Here is a 23582-nt window from a genome sequence, read left to right on the forward strand (position 1 = left end):
CGCGCCCTCTGACCTGAACAGTCAGAGCGGAGAGACGCCGGGAAGACAGAGCGGCGCCCGGCGTGTGGAACGAGGACAGGTAAATATGCGATACTTACCTGCTCCCGGCGTCCCGCTCCTTCCCCCGGACAGCTGGTCTCCGGGTGCCGCAGCCTCTTCCTCTATCAGCGGTCACCGGCACCGCTGATTAGAGAAATGAATATGGGGCTCCACCCCTATGGGAGTGGAGTACATATTCATAAGTTTAATGAGTGGTCCCACGTGACCGCTGTACAGGGGAAGAGCTGCGGCACCCGGAGACAGTGTGACGGGCAGGGGGAGCATCAGGATCGCCGGGACTAGGTAAGTATGCCTCAGCGCCCTCTCCCCCTCACCCGCCGACCCTGCCACAGACCGTGACTCGAGTATAAGCCGAGAGGGGCACTTTCAGCCCAAAAATTTGGGCTGAAAATCTCGGCTTATACTCGAGTATATACGGTATATAGCACAGGCCACGTAGTATATAGGAGCCATGTAGTATATAGCAGACAAACAGTACATGGCCTGTACTATATACTATGTGGCTGCTATATACATACATACATACATATTGTAGAATACCCGATGCGTTAATACAGGCCACGCAATATATAACAGTGGCAACGCAGTATATAACACAGCCCAAACAGTATATAACACAGCCCACGCAGTATATAGCAGCCACGCAGTATATAACACTGGTCACATAGTATATAACACAGGCCACGCAGTATATAACACTGCCCACGTAATATATAGCACAGCCCATGGAGTACAAAACACAGCCCACATAGTATCTAACACTGGCCACGTAGTATATAACGCAGCCCACGCGGTATATAACACAGCCCACCTAGTATACAGCAGTGTGGGCACCATATCCCTGTTAAAAAAAACAATTAAAATAAAAAACAGTTCTATACTCACCCGCAGGGATCCAGCGAAGCTCTGGCGATGCACGCGCGGCTGCCGCCATCTTCCGTTCCCAGGATGCATTGCGAAATTACCCAGATGACTTAGCGGTCTTGCGAGACCACTAAGTCTTCTGGGTAATTTCGCAATGCATCTCTGGGAACGGAAGATGGCGGTAGCCACGCGCGCCTCGACGGAAGGTGAGAATAACAGGTTTTTTGGTTTTTTATTATTTTTAACATTACATCTTTTTACTATTGATGCTGCATAGGCAGCATCAATAGTAAAAAGTTCAGGACACGCAGGGTTAATAGCAGCGATAACGGAGTGCGTTACCCGCGGCATAACGCGGTCCGTTACCGCTGGCATTAACCCTGTGTGAGCAGTGACTGGAGGTGAGTATGCGGGCGCTGGGCACTGACTGCAGGGGAGTAGGGAGGGACTAATCGGACTGTGCCCATCACTGATTGGTCACTACAGCCATGACAGGCAGCTGGCGAGACCAATCAGCGACGCGGGATTTCCGTTACAGAAGTTGAGGACAGAAAGACGGAAGTACCCCTTAGACAATTATATATATAGATACTCTGAACTCTCAAGACTTGAGGGATTTTTATTTCTATAGATATCTGATCATTTAGCCACCTCTGCACCTCTTAGGTTACTTAAGTTTTTTTTTTACATGTGTGTTTATCGCGGTTTTAATGCTGTGATTTTTTTTTTGTCTCATTGCTATTTTGTGTTTTAAATAAAGCTGCCTTGTTTTTGATACTTCCTGGTATTTAGCTTTGACAAAGCTTTATTGATACAGTCATGTGCATATTACATACATTTTACTGCATTTCTGCAGCAGAAACACTCTAAAAACACATGCATTTTCTTCCTACGGATTTTCTGCATCTAAAATAATTCTATGGGAAAAATATGCACTTAAAACTCAGCGTACCCGCAAAAGAAATTGATTTGTTGCAGATTTCAAACATGCTTCACAGGTCAGTTTACACCATGTTAAAAACACAATGGCCATGAGATTTCTTCAATGAAGCACTCCTCCTCCCATCAAAGTTTTTAACCTTGTAATATATTACAGTCATCACATTATACAGTACTTTGTACTTACAATTGCTTATTTTGCCTTTCTACCCAGTTAATTATTTTTTCTCTGATCAATGTAGAAACTGGAAGTCTCTTTTCCCTGCATTTATCATTTTGCTCTTCAATTCCTGACCCAGCTGCTCTGATCATTTCCCTGCCAGGGACTTTTGCAATTACATCAGTCATACAAGGAAAATGTATCTCCTGTTTCTACCCTAGCTAGAAGGATTCAGCTAGTCAGTCTTTAATCACGTGATGTCAGACCTAATGGAAAAGAGATGAATTATCTGGGTAGAAAGGCAAAATGAGCAATTGTAGCAATTGTATGTACACAGTGCTATATAATATGATGATTGCAATGTATTAAAAGGATAAAGACTTTGATGACAGTGCTTCTTTAAGGCTCGTTCACACGTTCAGTATTTGGTCAGTATTTTACCTCAGTATTTGTAAGTCAAAACCAGGAGTGGGGTATAAACATAGAAGTGGTGATGTATTTCTATTAAACTTTTCCTCTGATTGTTTCACTCCACTCCCAATTTTGACTTACAGATACTGATGTAAAATACTGACCAAATACTGAATGCGTGAACATGACCTAAGTCCCATCCACGTTGCTGGAATTGTAAGGCATTGTGATTTTTGTGCAGTGTAAATATGCAATGTCAAAGATTCAGCAAAAACTTAATGTGGGACCTTCCTAACACCGTATAGAGATAGGCTTTACAGCAGCCACATACACCATGGGAATCTGTAGCCTGGAGATGTTTATGACACATCATTTTTTCTGATATTAAACTTTAGAAAAACTTAAAGTACAAAATAGTTGAAAAACTAAAATACATACCGTAACCAGATTATACCACACTCCAGCAGGAAAATATCCCTTTACGTCAGTGTTCCCTTCTTCCAACACAGGAGTGATATATAATGCTTCTCCCCAAAGAAACTGGCGATCAATTGTCCAGGTATTTCTATCAGTGGGAAATCTGGTGAAGACATGCAAACCATTAAATTATGTTACTTTTCAAAATGTATAATTAGGAAAAATCCCAAACTCCAGAAATGTAAATGTACTTACTCCATAAAAAGAGCTCTCGCCACAGTATCTCCTAAAGTATGAGCCTTGTGGAATAACGTGTATAGATAGGGAAGCAACCTATAACGCCTTAGCACAGCTCTCCTGATGGCTTTTTGGGATTCTTTGCTATATACATATGGCTCCTGTGACTGAAAATACACAAATAAGAAGAATGTTATGTACAGTATGATACCAATGTGCACGGATACGTGATATCCAGGGGATCTCGCAGAGGTCCCACCATTGCCAACAAGTTGTCAAGGAGCTGCCAGAGCTGACCAGCCAGGGGATGTTGCAGAAATCCCATCGATGTCTCCTTTTTCTCTTGAACCAACACTCTACTGCCTTCAATCGTCAAGCCAATTATGCATTTGACTGATGATTGATGGATGAGGCCACGGCTGTTTTTGCTGCTAGGCAGGTTATCTTGTGCTTCCCAGTGAAGTATAATATATACACATCTGATTCCAGCACATGGAATATATGCAGTCATAGCTGATAATGTTGACACCTTTGAAATTGTTCCAGAAAAGGAAGTACTTCTCCCAGAAAATTATTGAATTTACATACGTTTTGTTAAAAACATGTTTATTTCCTTGGTGTGTATTGGAATGGCACAAAAAAAACAGGAAAAAAAGGCAATTTGAACTTTTCACACACAACCTCCAAAATAGGCCGGACAAAATTGTTGTCACCTTTCCAAAGTTGTGAGTAAACAACTTTATTTCAAGCATATGATGCCCATCAAACTCACCTGTGGCAAGTAACTGGTGTCGGCAATATGAAAATCATACCTGAAACCACATAGAAAGTGTAGAAGTTGACTCAATCGTTGCATTGTGCATCTGTGTGCCACAATAAGCACGGAGAACAGAGAGAAGAAGAGAACTGTCTGAGAACTCGAGAACCAAAATTCTTGAACAATATCAACAATCTCAAGCTTACAAGCCAATCTACAGAGATTTTGATGTTCCTTTGTCCAAGGCGCGCAACTTAATCAAGAAGTTTAAAACCCATTGCACTGTAACTAATCTCCCTGGATGTGGACGGCAGAAAAAAATTAATGGAAGACTGCAACAAAGGATAGACTGCAGTTTGCCAAAATATATGTGAGTAAGCCAAAATCCTTCTGGGAAAGTGTCTTGTAGACAGATGAAAACAAGATAGATGTCACGCTTGCGCCCAGACTGGATGGCGTGAGCATGGGATTGTAGCCCCACTGTGCCATAAACCAGACTACCCTGGAAGGGGCATGACTAAGCAGCTACCTTGGTGTTCACTGGAGCCTCTGATGGCAAGGTCAGGCTTGTGCGGCAGGTAGCTGCCAGGTACCACTCCAGGGCGGTATCTGGCTGAAGCAGCTGATCCCACTGAGGGATGAAACATTAGTGACAGGTGCAAGCAAGTATGGACGAGCACGACTGGTACTCTGGCAGGCATGGCTGGCACTCTGGCGGGCACGGCTGGCAGGCAGGCATGGCTGGCAGTCTGGCAGGCAGGCGGGCATGGCTGGCACTCTGGGAGCCAGGCGGGCACAGCTGGCACTCTGGAAGGCAGGCGGGCACGGCTGGCACTCTAGGCAGGCAGACGGGCATTGCTGCCACTCTAGGCAGGCAGGCATGGCTAGTGGGACTGGAACTGGTTCGGGTAGGAAAGGAACATAGGCAGGTATGAATAGGGAACAGATAGGAATCAGTTCAGACTGGAGGGAAGGAACTGCTTCAGGAGACATGGGAGCACAGGCAGGAATGAGTAGGATAAGGGAGCAGGTATGAACCAGAACAGATTGGAAGGACAAGGACACACAGGGCATGGAGCGGGAGCAGAGCAAAGCTGCAGGATGCGGAGAGCAGGGCAGAGCCGCAGGAGGCAATACAGGAGGAGAACAGAACCGCAGGTTGCGGTGAGCAAAGTGGAACTGCAGGTTGCGGTGAGCAGTGTGGATCCGCAAGGTGCACAGCAGAGCAGAACCACAAGGTGCACAGCAGAGTAAAACCGCAAGGTGCGCAGCAGAGCAGAACCACAAGGTGTGCAGCAGAGCAGAACCCCAAGGTGCGTAGCAAAGAGCAGAACTAGAGCAGAGTAGAGCCGCATGATGCAGAGCAAAGAACAGAGCCGCAGGTTGCAGAGCAAAGAGTACAGCCGCAGGTTGTGGAGCAAAGAGTAGAGTGGCAGGATGCAGAGCAAAGAGCAGAGTCGCAGGATGTGGAGCAAAGAGCAGAAGGAGTGAACACAAGGAAACACAAAGCAGGATAGGAAAGGCTACAGACAGGGTATAGGACTCAGTTCAGACAGGTACAGGTACAGGAATAAGGACTCAAACCAGGCTATGTAGCCCCCTGGGAAGGCAGAAATGAGAGACACAGAATACAGGTACGGGCCAGGGTACGAAGCCCCTCTGGGTGGCAGAAACGAGAGATACAGCAAGACAGGCACAGGGGCCAGGGTACGAAGCCCCCTGGGTGGCAGAGACAAGAGAAATAGCAGGACAGGACCTGGCAACTCGGTAGCCAAAGACAGACTGACAGTTTCTTGCTCAGGAATGTTACAGTAGAGCTTTTTGGCAAATCATATAATCTTACTGTTAACCAAAAACAGAATGAGGCATACAAAGAAAAGAACAAAGTATCTACAGTCAAATATGGTGGAAGTTCAAACATGTTTTGGGGTTGTTTTGCTGCTTCTAGCACTGGGTGCCTTGACTGTGTGCAAGAATGAAAACACCGTGTGCACAGTCACACAGTGGTGCATAGACTTGGTTCCCAAACCATCAATATAAATAAAAGGATGTCTGGCACTCAACTTCAGCAAACGTAGATGAGATTTATTTGTAGCACTCGAAACGTTTCAGTCCATAAGGACTTTCATCAGTCACGTGCCAATATTAGCCAATGGGGCTAGGTTCATGGGAAAGAAGTAGAACACACGCAATGTACAAAAGCGCCGCCACACCTTGGGGCATGAGAGGTAAAGATAGCTCTAACTTAGAGAGAGTGCTGCTGTGGTGGGGCGATGACCACCGTTTGTGCTGAAGCACCCGCAGGCTGAAGAGGATGGTGACAGGAGTAAGGGGCTCACCCTCCAGACACGGAATCCACCGCTAGTCTAACTAGATATTCTGCTGCATATTCAAGTGCGAAAAATCTACTGCATTTTACAGTTTCATATTTTAGTCTAGGTTCACATTTGTACAGTGCATTCCGCTTGAAATATATGCCTAAATTGTCAAAAAACTGTATTCAGACATATATATGGCAGCATGAGTCTAAAATGAGCAAGATGTAGTAAAACATGTTCTTTTGATCACACTTTTGCTAAGTTTACATCCTATTGTGTGGCTTTTAGATGTCAAATAAAAATGTAAGGGTTTTTTTGGTCCCAAACAAAGTATAAAAGAAATATACATTTTTTTCTTCATTATTCTTAGTGGGAGACGTTTTGCAACATGCCTATAGCAGTTTCAATACGTCTAAAATGTATATGTTTTCCTAACTATAGGAGTAAAGCTTGGTTTGAAAAAAAAAAAAAATAGAAAAAAAGATGATGTTAAATGTAACTATAACAAGTAGGGATGAGCAGACCCGTGGATGTCCAGGTTTGCCGGGTTCGACCGAACTGTAATTCAAAGTTCAGTTCGGCATTTGAACTTGACTTCAAACCTAATAGAAGTCAATGGAGACCCAGTGGTTCAAAATGGCTGTAAAATGGTCATAGTAAGGGCTAGGGGGCTGCAAAAGGAAGCTAAATGGGGGTAAGAGCAGGACAACTGCCCTGCAAACAAATGTGGATAGAGAAATGACTTAAAATAACATAGAATAAAAAAATAATCCTGAGTCAGGAGGTGAAGGTCCAAGTGGTGGAGGTGGAGTAGGTGGAATAGTTGGAGGTGGAAATGGCAGTGTAGGTGTAAGAGGTGGAGGAAGAGGCAGCCAACACTGTTTTTTTTTGGTTTTTGATTTTTTTTACATTTATTTATTGGGGTGTTCTCTGAAAACAGGCTCTATGTGGGGACTCTGCCTAAAGTGTAATAATCTACTGGCCACTCTCTCTCTGTATAAAGACTATGTAATACTCTGCACTTTTTTGTGACGCAAAGAATGAGGGGACGTGTTGCTGGTGGTGGTGGTGTAGATGCTGTGGGAAGAGAGAGGACCTTGATGACCTTTTATCAGGCCCCGAGCAGATTCTCAGGGACCCCATTCTTGGGCAGGGAGGTGTATTTTGATTACAACCAGCTCATTAATTTCTTCTTGCTCTGTTAGCACACACACACAGTGTTCACTACTAAACACTGAAGGGCACGCAATTAAAAATTACGTCCTGAAACCAGTGCCAGAGTCAGGATGTACTTTGTGGGCGGAGTTTGTAAGGCCCCTGAAGGATAGTATAAATATCCAAATGGCCCTTGGCAGAAAAAAGATTCCCCGCCCCTGTTCTACGGGATAATGGGGAAGGAGAGAGTAGGTTCAGGGATTTCAGAAGTTATGGAGTTGATCAAGCCATAGCTCTGGTAGTGAAGGTGGCGGCAGGTTTATTGCTGGCTGTAAGCTGTTCTGAAGAGATGGGTTTTCAAGTTCCACTTGAAAGGTCCGAATGTGGGGATAATCAGATGTGCTGGGGTACAGAATTCTAGAGGAAGGAGATACTTAGGAGAACTCTTGCAGGATTGTGTAGGTGAGAAGGAGATGTTGGGAGGACCGGAGATTACATGATGGGAGATATCGGAAGATTATATCAGAGATATATGGGGGTGACAGATCATGGATGGCTTTGTAGGTCGATGTTAGTAGCTGGAAGTGGATTTATTGTGAAATTGGAAGCCAATGAAGTGATTTGCAGAGGGCAGAAGTGGAGGAGTAGCGAGAACAGAGGTAGATTAGTCAGGCAGCAGAGTTAAGGGCAGACTGGAGAGGTGCAATGATGTAACGGGGATGATGAGGTCCTAGACCCTAAATTAAGTCAAAGCCAGTGATGTGGGCAGTTTGGAGGAAGAGGTGTTGGTCATGCTGACCCAGCTGTACAGCAAAAGAGAGAGCAGGGTGTGAAAGCCATCCGGCTGTTGATGGGGATCAAAGAATAGACAGATGAGTGTTTGGTGCCACTGAATCTCAAGCCCAGACTAGTGGTGTGAGATAACAGACGAAACCTCGTTGGTTTGACACATATTCATTGCCTGGCGCATGTTCTGAATTTGGTGGTGTAGCTTCCTTAAAAATTACACAGAAATGTCAGAGCTGCAGCAGAAAGTGCGGGCAATCTGTGCGCGCTTTCGGCGTTTTCACCCTACTGCTGTTCAACAGTCTGCCTTGCAATGTCCCACATGACTTGTCAGTACCTTTGGCTGAATGGAGAAGTATACCAGCCACACCCAGCCATTGTTATACTTCACTGCAGTTTGTTCATTCTTTTTGCCATTCCCAATGTTTTGAGGCCTCCCCAAATTAAAATAAAAATGAGTGTTTTGCAGAATACACCCATACAGGCTATTTTCAGAGTACCGCCAATAAGGAAGTTTTGCACAGTACCCCATCACAGGCCGTTTTGCAGAGTAACCTCGCAGAGGCTTTTTTGCAGAGAAACCGCACACAGCTTTTTTGCAGAGTACCCCCACAGACACAGGTGCAGAGTAAGGCCTCTTTCACACTTCCGTCATTGGCTGTGCGTCATAGTGCAGTGAAATGATGTGTCCGTGAAAATAGAGGAAAATAGTTGTGAAAATAGAGGAAAACGTGTGTGACGCATCCAGTATTATGACGGATGCGTCTACTGAGTTCCTGGAGAGAGAGAGAGAGAGAGAGAGAGACCTTTTCCCCGGGTTTGAATATGCTTCCAATACAAATGACTAGCACACTCCAAAGTGTTGTGATGCAAAAAGGGGGATTTATTTACATACAGTAATCACAAACGTTTCGGTCGATACTGGACCTTCATCAGTGTGATAATTATAGCAGTATACTTGGTGGAGCCCCCAGATTAAGTTAACATTGCATCCAAAAAAAAGGCCTTGAAAGATATGGGCCACGAGAGCAGTGGAACCTGTCCACTGGAACGGAATACACGCGACTGTGTACCTCCCCTCCTAGGCTGTGCTGAACATTTTCTATACCATACGAATATGCTCAGAAGTAAAAACTGCATCCCTCACTTGATTTCTGCATTTCACAGTGTGCGCAGGATCCAGTTTCCATAGGCTCCCATTCTGTGGAACGACGTATGCCGCAGGAGGCGTCGGGGAACGTTTTTTCTACTGCAGACAAAAAACGTTTCATGGAACTTTTTTTGGAAAAGACGGCCGTCAGATTCCGCAGGATTCAGTGCACGACGGATGAAACGTGTCGCCATCTGTCGTGATACGTCACCAATACAAGTCTATGAGAAAATGCAGGATCCTGCAAATTTTTTTGCAGGATCCTGTTTTCTCAAAACACGACATATCTCGACGCGACTACAAAGATGCAAGTGTGAAAGAGGCCTAAAAGCAAAAGTGTTTTTTAGGATCAGTACTCACACAGGCACTGATACAGTTACAGTTAATTAGTGTCAAAATGTATAATTTGTGGAGAAAGGTTAAAATTAGTGAACCTAGGTCTTTTTTAAACTTATGCAACTATGTAACTAAAAAGTGTTTTTAGGCACAGTACTCCAACATACACAGGTGCAGACAAGAAAAAAATGGTTGTAAAAACTTGAAAACACAATACTTGCACAGACACGAGTGCAGAGTATTAAAAATTGGTTAGGCACACTACTCCCAGAGACATGGGTTCAGAGTATTAAAAATTTGGTTACACACAAACTACACACACAGACAAGGTTGCAGAGTATTAAAAATTGATTATGTACACTACTCGCACAGACACACGTGTAGAGTATTCAAAATTGGTCAGGCACACTAACTAATAAAGTGTTATATTTTACCATAAAGACTATGTGATCGTCCTTCTCTTTCTGTTTTTAGTACAGACATGGGTGCAGAGTATTTAAAATTGGTTCTGCACACTACTCACACAGACATGGGTGCAAAGTATTAAAAATTGGCATGTCACTCTACTCACACAGACACGGGTGCAGAGTATTAAAAATTGCTTAGGCACACTACTCGCACAGACACAGGTGCAGAGTATTAAAAATTGGTTAGGCACACTACTCACACAGACACGGGTACTGAGTATTTGTAGATTGTATGCTCTTACGGGCAGGGTCGTCATTATTTTTGCTTTAATTATTGTATTATCTTTAACGTTGTAACTTATGACTGGTATATGAACTGTTGAATTGTAAAGCGCTGTGGAATATGTCGGTGCTATATAAATATAAATTATTATTATTAAAAATTGCTTAGGTACACTACTCGTACAGACATGCGTGCAAAGTATTTAAAATTGATTAGGCACACAGGGGTGCAGAGTATTAAAAATTTGGTTAGGCATACTACTCGCATAGACAAGGGTGCATAAAATTAAACATTTGTTAGGCACACTACTACCACAGACACAGGTGCAGAGTATTAAAAATTGGTTAGGCATACTACTTGCAGAGACACTGGTGCAGAGTATTAAAAATAGCTTAGGCACACTACTCGTACAGACATGGGTACAGAGTATTTAAAATTGGTTAGGCACAATACTCATACAGACAAGGGTGTAAAGTATTAAAAATCGGTTACACACACTACTTGCACAGACACAAGTGCAGAGTATTAAAAACTGCTTAGGCACACTACTCATACAGACATGGGTGCAAAGTGTTTAAAATTGGTTAGGCATACTACTTGCATAGACACAGGTGCATAGTATTAAACATTGGTTAGGCATACTACTCGCATAGTCATGGGTGCATAGTATTAAACATTGGCTAGGCACACTATTGCCACAGACACGGATGCAGAGTATTAAAAATTGGTTAGGCATGCTACTTGTACAGGCTTGGGTGCAGAGTAAGAAAACTTTGTTAAGCTAGTTTCACACTAGCGTTCAGCAGGGCTGCGGACTTCCTCCGTGAAGCCCCGCCCACTGCCGTGCCTTTTCATTCAGCTCCGCCTACGGCTGCATGCGGCATGTTTACCCTATCTTTAACATTGGGTATGCAGGCCATGCAGATGTATGCGGATGCCGCCGCATGAGTCGTTTTGACTGTGCGACGACCGCACGAAATTGCAGTTCGTTGCGTTCGATAGGGTACGCACTCCGCATGCAGCCGTAGGCAGAGCTAAATGAAGAGGCACAGCAGTGGGCGGGGCTTCACAGAGGAAGTCCGCAGCCCTGCTGAACGCTAGTGTGAAACTAGCCTTAGGCACACTACTCAGACAGACATGGGTGCAGAGTATTTAAAATTGGTTATGCACACTACTTGCACAGACACAAGTGCAGAGTATTAAAAACTGCTTAGACACACTACTTGCATAGACACAAGTTCAGAGTGTAAAAAATTGGTTATGCACACTACTTGACAGACACAAGTGCAGAGTATTAAAAACTGCTTAGGCACACTACTTGCACAGACACAAGTTCAGAGTATTAAAAATTGCTTAGGCACACTACTCGTACAGACATGGGTGCAGAGTATTTAAAACTGGTTAGGCACACTACTTGTACAGACATGGGTAATAACAGATTGGCATAATTATTTAGAATATATATATATATATATATATATATATATATATATATATATATATATATTTGTCTCCAGGAATGTCTCAGGGGACTGACAAAGGCTGGTTCCGAAACATGTGTTGTGAGCCCCTCCCCTTTCATTGGTGTGCAATTTAAAGGTAATACTTTTTTTTGCTATGCTATTGTGTGTGTCATTTGGGCTATAATGCCCGTATTTGGAGTCTTCCCCTGTACACTGTGTTATTGCACTAAGTCACATCCTTAGCATTACCCTATACTTTTGTATCTGCACACCATACACAACATAACATATGGTTTTACTACAGGGCTTAGTATGTATGTATTGTGTTACGGATATGTAAATTATACTTTGTCGTTTCCCCCACCTTTTTCCTTGGTATCTAATAAAGTATTATATTTTACCATAAAGACTATGTGATCATCCTTTTCTTTCTGTTTTTAGTACAGACATGGGTGCAGAGTATTTAAAATTGGTTCCGCACACTACTCACACAGACACGGGTGCAGAGTATTTAAAATTGCTTAGGCAAACTACTCACACAGGCATGTGTGCAGAGTGTTAAAAATTGGCTGGGCACACTACTCGTACAGAGATGGTTGCAGAGTATTAAAAATTGGTTAGACACACTTCGGACAGACATGGATGCAGAGTATTAAAAATTGTATAGGCACACTACTCACACAGACGCAGGCAAAGAGTATAAAAAATTGGTTACGCACATTACTAATACAGACACAGACGTAGAGCACAAAAACTTGGTTATGTACAAGGTGTCCAGTATGAACCCTGAACTTTTCAGTTCAGGTTTTATCCTCTGTAGTAACAATCTGTCTGCCAATTTTTTTCAAAAACAGTGTGCAAGTTTAACTAGAAAAATTGGGGTTTTGAAGGCAAAGGTCTGTCACACCAAATATGGATTTGATTTAGATTTCTCTTTTGTTATTTCACTTTGCATTTTGTTAATTGGAAAAACAAAATATTAACACTTCTATTTTTGAAAGTATTCTTGCATTGTACCATTTTTTCAAAATTTTCCTTTGCACAGTACTGTATGTCAACTTATTTTCTTACCACTGCATCCATTGTGTTGTGATTCCTCATAAATGGATAAAAAGCTCCGACTTGACTCCAGCGCACACAAAGTTCTTCTGTTACATCTCCCACAAATCCACAAAGATCAGTTCCAACTAAAGGAATCCCATACATATTAAACAGTAGTATAGCTGTGAAGAAGCAGACAAAAAACTCACGTTAGAATTATTACAGCATACAGTTGGGTCTCTTCATGTCTAATGTCAATTCAAGAGGGAGAGAATGCTTAGACAACCCCTTAAAGGAAATATCAGGAATAATATTAAAAACATCATACCAGGTATAGAATAATACAACTGTTCCCAGGTGCTCTCGACATCTCCTGTCCAATGACCTGCATATCGACCATGACTGGCAAAGGTAGATCGAGAAATCACAAAGGGACGTTTTCCTCTAATCTTTATCAAAGCACTGCCATAATAGATGAAAAATTCTCAATGAATTAAAAATATTTTGATTTTGCTGCACATTGGCAGCCTACTTCTGTAGTTCATACTCCTTAAACATTGATTTGTTGAGACCCAATTCATTAAGACTGGCTTTTTTATGTCAGTTTTAATGAAGACTGTGCAGGAATGAAATGTTCAGAATTCATCGAAGGGCATTTGTCAGTAGAATCAACCCTCTTAAGCTGTCTATATGAGCATAGAGGTCATAGAAACTTGAATCAAATGATACCCTGATATTTGCAATTCAATGACTTATTCAAGAGAAATCCACATTTTTTTATTATGTAAATGAGCTGATAAGATCTATGAGTGGGGCAGCGATGTCACTGAAAATATGCCTCTAGAGCTTGTTTTATTTTTCAGTAAATATATTTATTGAAATTTTAAACAGGAAAAACAATAAAAAGAATCATTACAATGTCCAGAGCTATATATTACGCCTCTGAAAATGCAGCACAAGTGTAGTTGAACAAGGACTCTGGCACATAAAGGGTACATGCTTCTCATCTTGAGAATCACCTCGGGACATGGACCTTATATACAGAATACTGAACCTGTAAGAAAAGCAATTGTAGAATAGGAGAAAAGGAAAGAAAGAGAAAAAGAGAAAAAGAAAGGGGGGGAGGGAGGGAATGGGGGAGAAAGGAGGGAGAGGGGAGAGGGGGTTAAGGGAGACCCAGCAATGTACACGCCCACGTATTGAGAATCATGAGTATGTACGCAGCCAAGTCAGGAACCCTGTGCTCTCCTTGAAGGATTGCCAGAGGAACCAGGTGCGTCCCTGGTCATATGCAGCATCACCATCACCCGCCATCAGCGACTCCAGACGATGTAATCTATCCATTTCAGCTATCCGTTCCTCCGTGGAGGGAACCTCAGTGGACCTCTAATGTCGGGGAATTAGAGCTTGTTTTAAATTAAAAGCTCTCCGGTATCCAACGTCTTCAGATACAATAATCTTTTCAAATTCCTGTAATTTCTACAACTTGAATCAACTGCTCCTCAGACCTTGCTGCTTAACCTATCCTTTGCTGTAAGCATTACAAACTGGTATTCAGTGACTATTCATATAAAGCTGCAACCATATCTGCATTATCCTTTGATTTCTACAATCTGAATCTCCTGCTACCGGTTATTTAACTTATTGTCTGCTGTATGTCTTACAATTTGCAATCTAGAGACTGTTCACATTACACTTAATCATCTCTGAAAAAACTCCTGTGGTTTGTGCATCCTTTATCTACATCCTGATTCAGATCTACCAATTAAAAAAAAATCAGATAATTTTTATCGAAAAAACAACTTCATTACATTTTCCATTTTCCAAAACTTATCAAAATATTGCCCCAAAAAAGTAACACAGTAATGCTTAATGCACTATCCATATAAGACAATTTGAAAGTTGCATATTTCTATGTGGACACTGTAAGTCAAGCCTTTTGTCAAACTAGATGCAATATCAAGTAACAGTATTTCCTATTTTTAAGCAAAGATACATTGACAATTTTTACTCCCTCTCTCCATTATTATATATTTATATCCAAAAGCTAAATGCAACCTCTATTAATATTCATTTAGATATTTCATAAAAGTGCTAAATATATCAGCATCATCTGTTCTCTCAGACCTGCCATTTTATTTGCTTTCCAGTGTTTGTCTACAGTCTTGGCTCTGTGGCTTCTGGAATATATTGCTGTGCTTTCTTGCCTGCCATCCATCATGGCCCATTATTGTGGTCCTTGCTGCAGTGCTATCATAGCCTATCAACCTCGATTCTTGTGTACAACCTGACCTGAGGTTAAGTGGATCCTCATCACCAAAAGAGACCTCACAAACTTATCGTTGTTCCCATCACCAATTTTTTAACCATCCCTATACTCCTCTACACCTCTCCATACATCATTATTCGATAAAACTTTTTGGAAGCTCCAAAAGATTTTGGTTAGTTTAGGTAGCAGCCAGGAGATATGCAAAATCTCTTGGGAACCATTTTTCTGTAGCCTACCAATTTCCTGGGAAAATTGGTAAGTACCGTGCCTTTAAAAAGTATTCAAACCCCTTGAACTTTTCCACATTTTATTCACATTACACACAGAAACATAATTTGTTTTAATTCCATTTTATATGTTATGCCAACACAAAGTATTTGTGGTTATGGAAAAGAAATGCTGCATGGTTTTCTAAGTATTTTAAAAATATAAATCTAAAAGTTTGAAGCGCATTTATATTCAGCCCCCTTGAGGTAATCCATTGTAAGACCCCCTTTTACTGAAATTTCTATTTCAAGTCTTTTAGGGTATGTCTCTACCAGCTATGCACATCTAGAGACTGAAATTTCTCCCCATTCTACTTTGAAAACTAACTCTAGCTCAGTGGGATTGGATGGAAATAATCTGTGTACATCAATTTTCAAGTGTTCCACAGATTCTCAATGGGATTTAGGTCTGGACTTTTACACATGAACATGCTTTGATCTAAACCATTGTAGCTTTGGCAGTATATTTAAAGTGAATCTATCACCTTATTTTTCCTATCTAAACTATTAATATGAGCATACAGGTTATAGACAGCTATATCTTTATGCCTTATATCAGATGCCGTAGTGTTGATAAATCATCTTTTATCACTTCATATAAATAACCTCTTCCAGGCTATGGGAAAGATGTTGCCTGGAAGATAACTCTGCCAGCAGAGCTTATTTTATATGTACAGGGAGGTAGCAGTGTGATGTGTAATTTCCGCTCTCTGATCTCAATACAGAACTCTGTGCGATTATAACCGACACATCTACAGGTTCCTATCCTTCAGCTTCCAGCTCACAGGCAGACAGCAGAGCTCAGAGAGAAGCAAAAATTGTGTTTGCAAGAAGACAATTGTAATTTCTCCTGTTCTGTGTTAGTCACTTGGCTCACACTGGTAGCTCCCCTTTTATGTAAAATAAATTCTGCAGGCGGAGTTATCTTCCAGGCAACATCCTCCCCATGGCCTGGAAGAGGTCATTTACATATAAGACAAACATGGATTTCTCTGGAATAAGACATCAGATCGCACATATCAAGGTGTCTTTTTATTCAGCTTCCTATGACCTACATGCTTATATAGACCGCTCAGGAGGGTTGATTCTAGTGACAGATTCCCTTTAAGGTCATTGTCCTGCTGGAAGGTGAATCTATGCCCCAGGATTGCCCTGTATTTATCTCCATTCATGTTTTCATCAACTCTGACCAGCTCTCCTGTTCCTACTAAAGAAAAGCATCCCCATGGGATGATGCCACCACCACCATGTTTGATGTTGGGGATGTTGTTTTCAGGGTGATGTGATATATTAGTTTTCCTCCACGCATAGCTTTTGTATTTAGCCAAAAAAGTTCTACTGTGGTCTCATCTGACCTGAACACATTCTTCCACATGCTAGTTGTGTCCCCAACATAGCTTTCTCCAAGCTGCAAACAGGACTTGTTATGGCTTGCTTTCAAAACTGGCTATCTTCTTGACACAAGAATCAGACTTATTGTACTGAGTATATGACTAATAGTTGTCCTGTGGAATAGATTCTGAAACCTGAGCTGTGGATCTCTCCAGGTCCTTCAGAGTGATTATGGGTCTCTTGGCTGCTTCTCTAATTAGTACCCTCCTTACTTAGATATATGGCTGTGTTTTGGTAGATTTGCAGGTGTGCCATACTCCTTTAATTTTTGGACTATGGATTGAACAGTGATCCATGAGATGTTTAAAGCATGTGATGCTTCAAACTCACCTGTGGCAAGTAAAAGGTGTTGGCAATATACAATCACACCTGAAACCAGATAAAAAAAGGAGAAGTTGACTCTATATGTGCATTGTGTGTCTGTATGTGCCACACTAAGCTTGGAGAACAGAAAGATGAGGAGAACTGTGAGGATTTGAGAATCAAAGTTGATGAACAGTGTCAACAATCTCAAGGTTACAAGTCTAGCTCCAGAGATCTTGATGTTCCTTTGTCTACGGTGGGCAACATAAGCAAGAAGTTTACAACTCATGGCACTGTAACTAATCTACCTGGACGTGGATGGCAGAGAAAAAATGATGTAAGGTTACAATGCAGGATTTCCATGATGGTAGATAAGCAGTCCCAATCAAGTTCCAAAGAAACTCAAGCTATCCTGCAAGCTCAGGGAGAATTATTGTTAGCGGGATCTATCCGTCAACATTTGAATTAAATCAAATGTTATGACAAGAGACCCGGAGAATCCCACTGCTGATGCAGAAACATAAAACAGCTACACTGCAGTTTGTCAAAATAAATGTGAGTAAGCCAAAATCCTTCTGTAAAAGCATCTGGTGAACAGATGAGATAAAGATAGGGCTTTTTGGTAAGGCAGGTCATTTTATTTTCTGCACAGGTTGGCACTGAGGATCCCTGCGAAGGTACATTTAAAAATAAAAAACTCCCCTGGTACAATTTCATAAAACGGACTGCAGGTGTGTAGCGGTGCTGATTATTTTTCTCTTTATTCACGTGCACATCATTTTATTGTTTACCGAAAATGGAATGAGTCCTACAAAGAAAAGAATACAGTACCTATAGTCAAATATGGTGGAGGTTCAAAGATGTTTTTGGATTGTTTTGAGGCCTCTGGCACTGGGTGCCTAAATTGTGTGCAAAGTACCATGTCATGTAAAGAATACCAAAGGATTTTGGGTCACAATGTAGCACCCAGTGTCAGAAAGCTGGGTTTGTGTCCTAGGTCATGGATCTTCCAGAAGGACAATGACTTCAAACATACTTCAAGAAGCACCCAGAAATGGATGGCAACAAAGCTCTGGAGAGTTTTGAAGTGGCCAGCAATGGGTCAAGATATAAATCCCATTGAACACCTGTGCAGAAATCTTAAAATTGCCATTTCGAATAGGCACCCTCAAATATGAGAGACATGGAGCAGTTTACAAAAGAAGTGTTCTGTCCTCACTAAATGAGCCAGGCTCATATAGCTATACAGGCAGATAAACCGCTATACTGGGGTCCAATAAGGAGACTGTGGTTGAGTCTGTGCTTTTATTGAACGTGATAGTAAATTGGAAACTAGGAGCAATCATAAGACATGCAATGAAGTGCATGATACAGCAGAAATACATATTACACGTTATAAATTGTGCATGAAGGCTTACAAAACTAGTACAAAACTGACTAAGCTAGATGTTTCAGCTTGAATGCAGGGTGAAGGGAAATAGAGGCTGAGCTACCATAATGTATTGCAAAGGGGAGGGGAATCAGACATAAGAAATAGAAAATAGGACCATAAATATGACTTTGGCCGCTAGAGGGAGCCAAAACAGTACAGACAAAATAAAGATTATAAAACTTCTGAATATGCAAGTTTTCTATATTCGTACTAATGAATAACTGCGGCATTATGCAAAACAAATAATTAGAGGTAACAAATTAGATGTTGGAGACAGTACAAGAGTGGTCCAAAATTCCAGTTGAGAGTTGTAAGTGTCATGATCCAGACCCGGTTTTGAGTCCTGTTTTCCCTTTTTCCCGATCAGGTCATGTCAAGAGTTAACCTTTCTCAGCCTCTGTTTGGGTTCAGGTTGGCTATTTATCACCGCTGCTTCCTGCAGGTGATGTCAGTTATAGTTTTTGCCTATTACTGCTGTAGCTGACTCTGATTGCTCTGATTTGTCCTGCTGCGTTGCTGTCTGAACAAATGTCTCTTTTTTCTCCTATTCCCATCTTGACTCCATGTTTCTCTTCAGTGTGCTGACTCCTTGGTTTTGACTTGGCTTGTATCCTGACCTGCTTCTGTCTTTTGTCTTTTTGGCTTATCCGCTCCTGACCGATACTGACTCCCTGGCTTGACTGTGACTGTGAGTTTGCTTATTCCTTTGGTACTGTGCTACAGTCACAGCAGTGAGGCTGCCACCTGTGGTAGCCTCACTGCTGCCCTGCAGGCCAGCATTGTTTAGATACAGTCCTGCTTCCACTCTACTGCCATCTAGTGGACCCTGCACCTACCTGCATTGCAGCGTGACAGTAAGAAGCTTGTTGATGGTTATAGGAAGCGATTGATTGCAGTTATTTATTCCTAAGGGTGTGCAACCAAATTTTTGGAACTTTTGGCCCATTTTTGATGTTTTATGTGAAATTATGTTCAACTTGTCTTTTTTCCCTGTTTTTCTGTGTAGTTCCACTACACGCAAAGGAAGTAAATATGTGTATAACAAAACATATAATTTCAATATTTTTCTGGGAGAAATACTTCATTTTCTGGACCATTTTCAAAGGTGTCATCACTTTTGGACATGACTGTATCACCTCCTTAACACTTCATAAATACTTGCTATTTTGTGTTGATTTGTCACGAAGAATCCCAATAAAATACATTTACGTTTGTGATTATAACGTGAAAAAATGTGGAAAACTTCATTATGAATATTTTTTCAAAGCACTGTAAAACCCATTATGAATTTTATTATCTCAAAAGCTTAGATATTGAATTTGTGGTCTAATCAGGTTGGAAATGCTACATGGTATTACCATGAAAAACCAAAAGGTATGAAATGGGATATTTTTTTTCTGTCTGTTTGCATCATGTACATATAAAGGTGTGGCCTGCCTTTCTCTTGATCTGGGCATTATTGATGTGGTTTCCTTTGGCTGTGTGTCCACTAGTTGGGCTCAGTCCTTCTCAGCTCTCATCTACATACGTATCACTTGACAAACTGTAAGGTTATTAACATTAGAGTTAGGACTGTGCCAATTATGGTTACCGTGGAGTGGTGCAGCTGGCTTTTGCATTTTTTTTTTTATCAAAAAACATGTTAACTATAAGTACCGTTTATTATTTTCATGCACTCTGCTATTTATTTATTTACTGAAGGGTATTCAATCATTATGTTTCTGTCTTTGTTTTTTTCATGGTATTACCATGGGTTTAGTTTATGTTATGTACGAGTAGAAGATTTTCTTTCCATATCTCGATAACTTACTTATGAGATGCTATAGCTTCATGGAACCCGTACATGTTATGAAGGTTGTAGTGTGATGAGAGATATTGGTTACTGGAAGCACAGATAGTAGTATCCCTTAGTACACCTCCTACTACCCCTGTAATTAAAGTGAATAGAGAAAAATTAGTGTAAGATACTTGTCAACTATTTCCAACCAGTTCTCACACCTATTTTATTGGTATAAAAATGAGATATAAGTTTATGCACCACACGCTGCAAGATAATTTTCACTGCCCTATGTAGGAGAAATAGGCCAAAGGAGCAGGTATGTGCTTCCTAGAGGTATGGCGTCTTATAGAGAGTCATTCATTATTCACTAACATCCTCACAAGGAGTAACTTATGGCGCTTTTCAGTTTTTATGCCATCAAACTTCCAGGCAGTCCTGTATTGTGGAGAATGAACAACCAATATAGCCCAATATAAACATTGTAGCCCCCTAATAAATACAATGAAAGATAATTACTGTCTCCATTTATATTTAGAATTGAGAGTCCTCAGTGGTTGATACCTTTTAATGGCTAACTGAAAAGATGGTAACAAATTGCAAGCTTTCGAGACTACATACGTCTCTTCATCAGGCAAAGACTAAAACAAATTCTGAAGAATCACATATTTATGCATAAATGCATAAATATGTGATTCTTCAGAATTTGTTTTAGTCTTTGCCTGATGAAGAGACGTATGTAGTCTCGAAAGCTTGCAATTTGTTACCATCTTTTCAGTTAGCCATTAAAAGGTATCAACCACTGAGGACTCTCAATTCTAAATATTTTTCTATCTACTGGCTAACACGGTACCAAGATACTGTATATTCCTTTCCTGTGTCTCCATTTATATAATTGTAGTGCCTAATGTAAAAAAGCACAACCTTATTTACATATGTTGAAATCTAAAATCTCAATCGTACAGTTTGACCAAAAGTATTGCATTTTGGTTTAAAAGTGTGATTACTTCTGTCTGGTTGTTGTGGTGCCATTTTCCTGGTGATTTTAGTAAAGCAGAGCAAATTGTTGTCAGTTATAAGGATGAAAATTGTGTATCACACTGTTTTATTTCTTTAGGTGTCAGTTTTCAACATTTTTTGGGCTAAATATTTTGCATATTTTGTCATGGGTAGTCAAATTTTTGGGTAGTCAATTTTATTTTGTTTGTGTGTTTTTAGTTTAAAATATCGCAAAGACAAAGCCAAATTTATCACCAGATGTCAGGAAGATTATTATTCTGAGAGTGAAGTCTCAGAGGAAGCAATGGAATTCAACTGTTCTCAGAGTCAAGTGTCACATATAATAAAGAAAGTTATGGAGCAGCTGACAAACCTAAAAGTGGACGACCACAGAAAACTTTATCCAAAGTTCATCACATTATTAAGAAAAAGTAAGTATCTGATGCCCATAAAAGTGCTGTACAGATTTTGCACAAAATGAACAAAGAATATGAAGTGAAAGCGAGTCGCCACACTGTGGCATGATGGCTAAGAGCAGTAGAGTTGAATGCACAGGTTCCAGTCAAGAAGCCTTTCATTGCTGCAAAGAACTGGAAGTTCCGACTTGAGTTAGTCAAAGAATGCAGCCAATGGAAAGTGTCAGATTGGTTTAAGGCAGGGATGATACATTTTTTTGTGCCAAGGGCCATTTGAATTTTTATAGCACCCTTCAGGGGCTGTACTAATTCCGCCCATAAAGTACGCTTTGATGCTAGCACTTGTGTCAGGATGTAATCTTTCCTTGCACGTGCCTCAGCATTCAGTTGTGAACACTGCATATGGAGCACCCCCAGACGCAGGGCCGCGGGGTACTCGATACCGGGCCTCTCTGTCTCGGTCTTGGGGTTGTCACGGTGGCTAGACCTGGTCCGTGACCCTGCTAAGGGGCGTCCAATGAAAGATGAGATGATAGTGCGTGTTTTAGGTCGCGATGAATAATGAGGACACAGGGTTGCAGTCTCTTTACCTCTTTACTGAAGGCTTCAGGATCCGCAATCCAGAGTACTGCTAACAGGGCTCGCTGAGACCGGCCGGTCCGAAGGCACATCCAGAGTTCCCTTTGCAGGTGGAAATCAGTGCCTACCTTCTAGCGCCTGTGTGTTGTAGTACTTCCCTGCTGAGCACCACAGGATAGTCCTCACAACTGTTGTGTCTGTTTCTGATGTTCTTTCTCACAACTCGTATCTGTTCTGATGTTCTTCTCTGTCCCCCAGATGATATGGCTAGGACGCACCCGTATGACGGGTAGGCCTGGAGTTCTTCCGGGACCCTAGTGTCGCCCCTCTCCCACAATTGCCTCCTATGTCTGCTTAGGTGATTTAGGTGAGACAGCCAACCTATAATTAACTGTTCTGCTGTTGGTTTGAAGTAATGCTTGGAGCCCAATACTTCCTCGGCGTTCCGGCCACCGGCTACGCGCCTCAGTAGGATGTTGCCTCGATCTTACGGCATGACTCCTACTGGTATTATCTCCTTTTTGCTGTGATCTCGTTTCTCACTCTCCACAATAAACCTCGCTTCTTGTGCTTTCTTGAGATACCGCCGCAATGTAGTGCAGGCGCGGTTCCTTAACGCTCTGTCTTGTTCGCTAGGCCTCTGTCAGGATCCCACCCCTGACAGGGACCCCCCTGAATCTTTCCCCGCAACACCCTCTGCCACAGGATGTTGCCTGGTTCCAACCCAGTCAGCTTCTCACTAACTTCTTATCCAACCCCCAGTTTTACCAGATTGTGAGGAGTGGCCTAATACATAGTACCCTTTGCTCCCCCTGGAGGCCAGATTGTGAAGTGTATTGGTGTCTGTGATACCTGGTCAGGTGAACTCCTAAAGTGCCATCGGACATACCATCACTCCCCTTCGTGGCGGAGCAACAGTACTGCAACGACCAGGACTCTGGGGCGCTGCACATACACCTGCTCACAGAGCAGGAAGAAAGTAATGGGCCAGCTGCCATCAAAATACAGCTGCCAGCCCTTAGTACTGCAGTCACTAGGAATCTACCAGGGGGCTGGATAAAAGGTCATTGAGGGCCATAAACGGCCCTCGGGCCTGAGGTTCCCCACTCCTGGTGTAAGGTGTTGTGGTCAGATGAATTCAAGTTCAATCTGCTTGGTAGTGATGGCAAGTAATATATATGCCACCCAATTAGAAAACATAATGATGTAATGTAACAAACACCTACAGTGAAACATGGTGGTGGCAATGTTATGCTTTGGGGCTGCTTTTTTGCATTTGCCATTGGCCCTTTACATAGAATTGATGGAAATATAAACGCTACCATGTACAAGGATATACTGGAGAATGTAATGCTGCCACATGGT

At 41.8% G+C, this 23582-nt stretch overlaps 1 protein-coding gene across 3 annotated transcripts in view; it reads right to left on the bottom strand.

Moving 5' to 3' along the window:
• LOC143765105 (lysosomal alpha-glucosidase-like) overlaps positions 1-23582 on the bottom strand; it is a 300223-nt gene that overhangs the window by 25526 nt on the left and 251115 nt on the right. For all 3 annotated transcript variants that reach the window (XM_077251438.1, XM_077251437.1, XM_077251439.1), the window contains 5 exons: positions 20257-20374; positions 13113-13246; positions 12815-12966; positions 3107-3255; positions 2873-3014 (listed from right to left, as the gene is read on the bottom strand). In XM_077251438.1, coding sequence (XP_077107553.1) covers positions 2873-3014; positions 3107-3255; positions 12815-12966; positions 13113-13246; positions 20257-20374 — 695 coding nt within the window. The remainder of the gene's footprint in view (positions 1-2872; positions 3015-3106; positions 3256-12814; positions 12967-13112; positions 13247-20256; positions 20375-23582) is intronic.

This window comes from Ranitomeya variabilis, chromosome 4, assembly GCF_051348905.1.
Source record: "Ranitomeya variabilis isolate aRanVar5 chromosome 4, aRanVar5.hap1, whole genome shotgun sequence".
In the NCBI taxonomy this organism is placed as follows: domain Eukaryota; kingdom Metazoa; phylum Chordata; class Amphibia; order Anura; family Dendrobatidae; genus Ranitomeya; species Ranitomeya variabilis.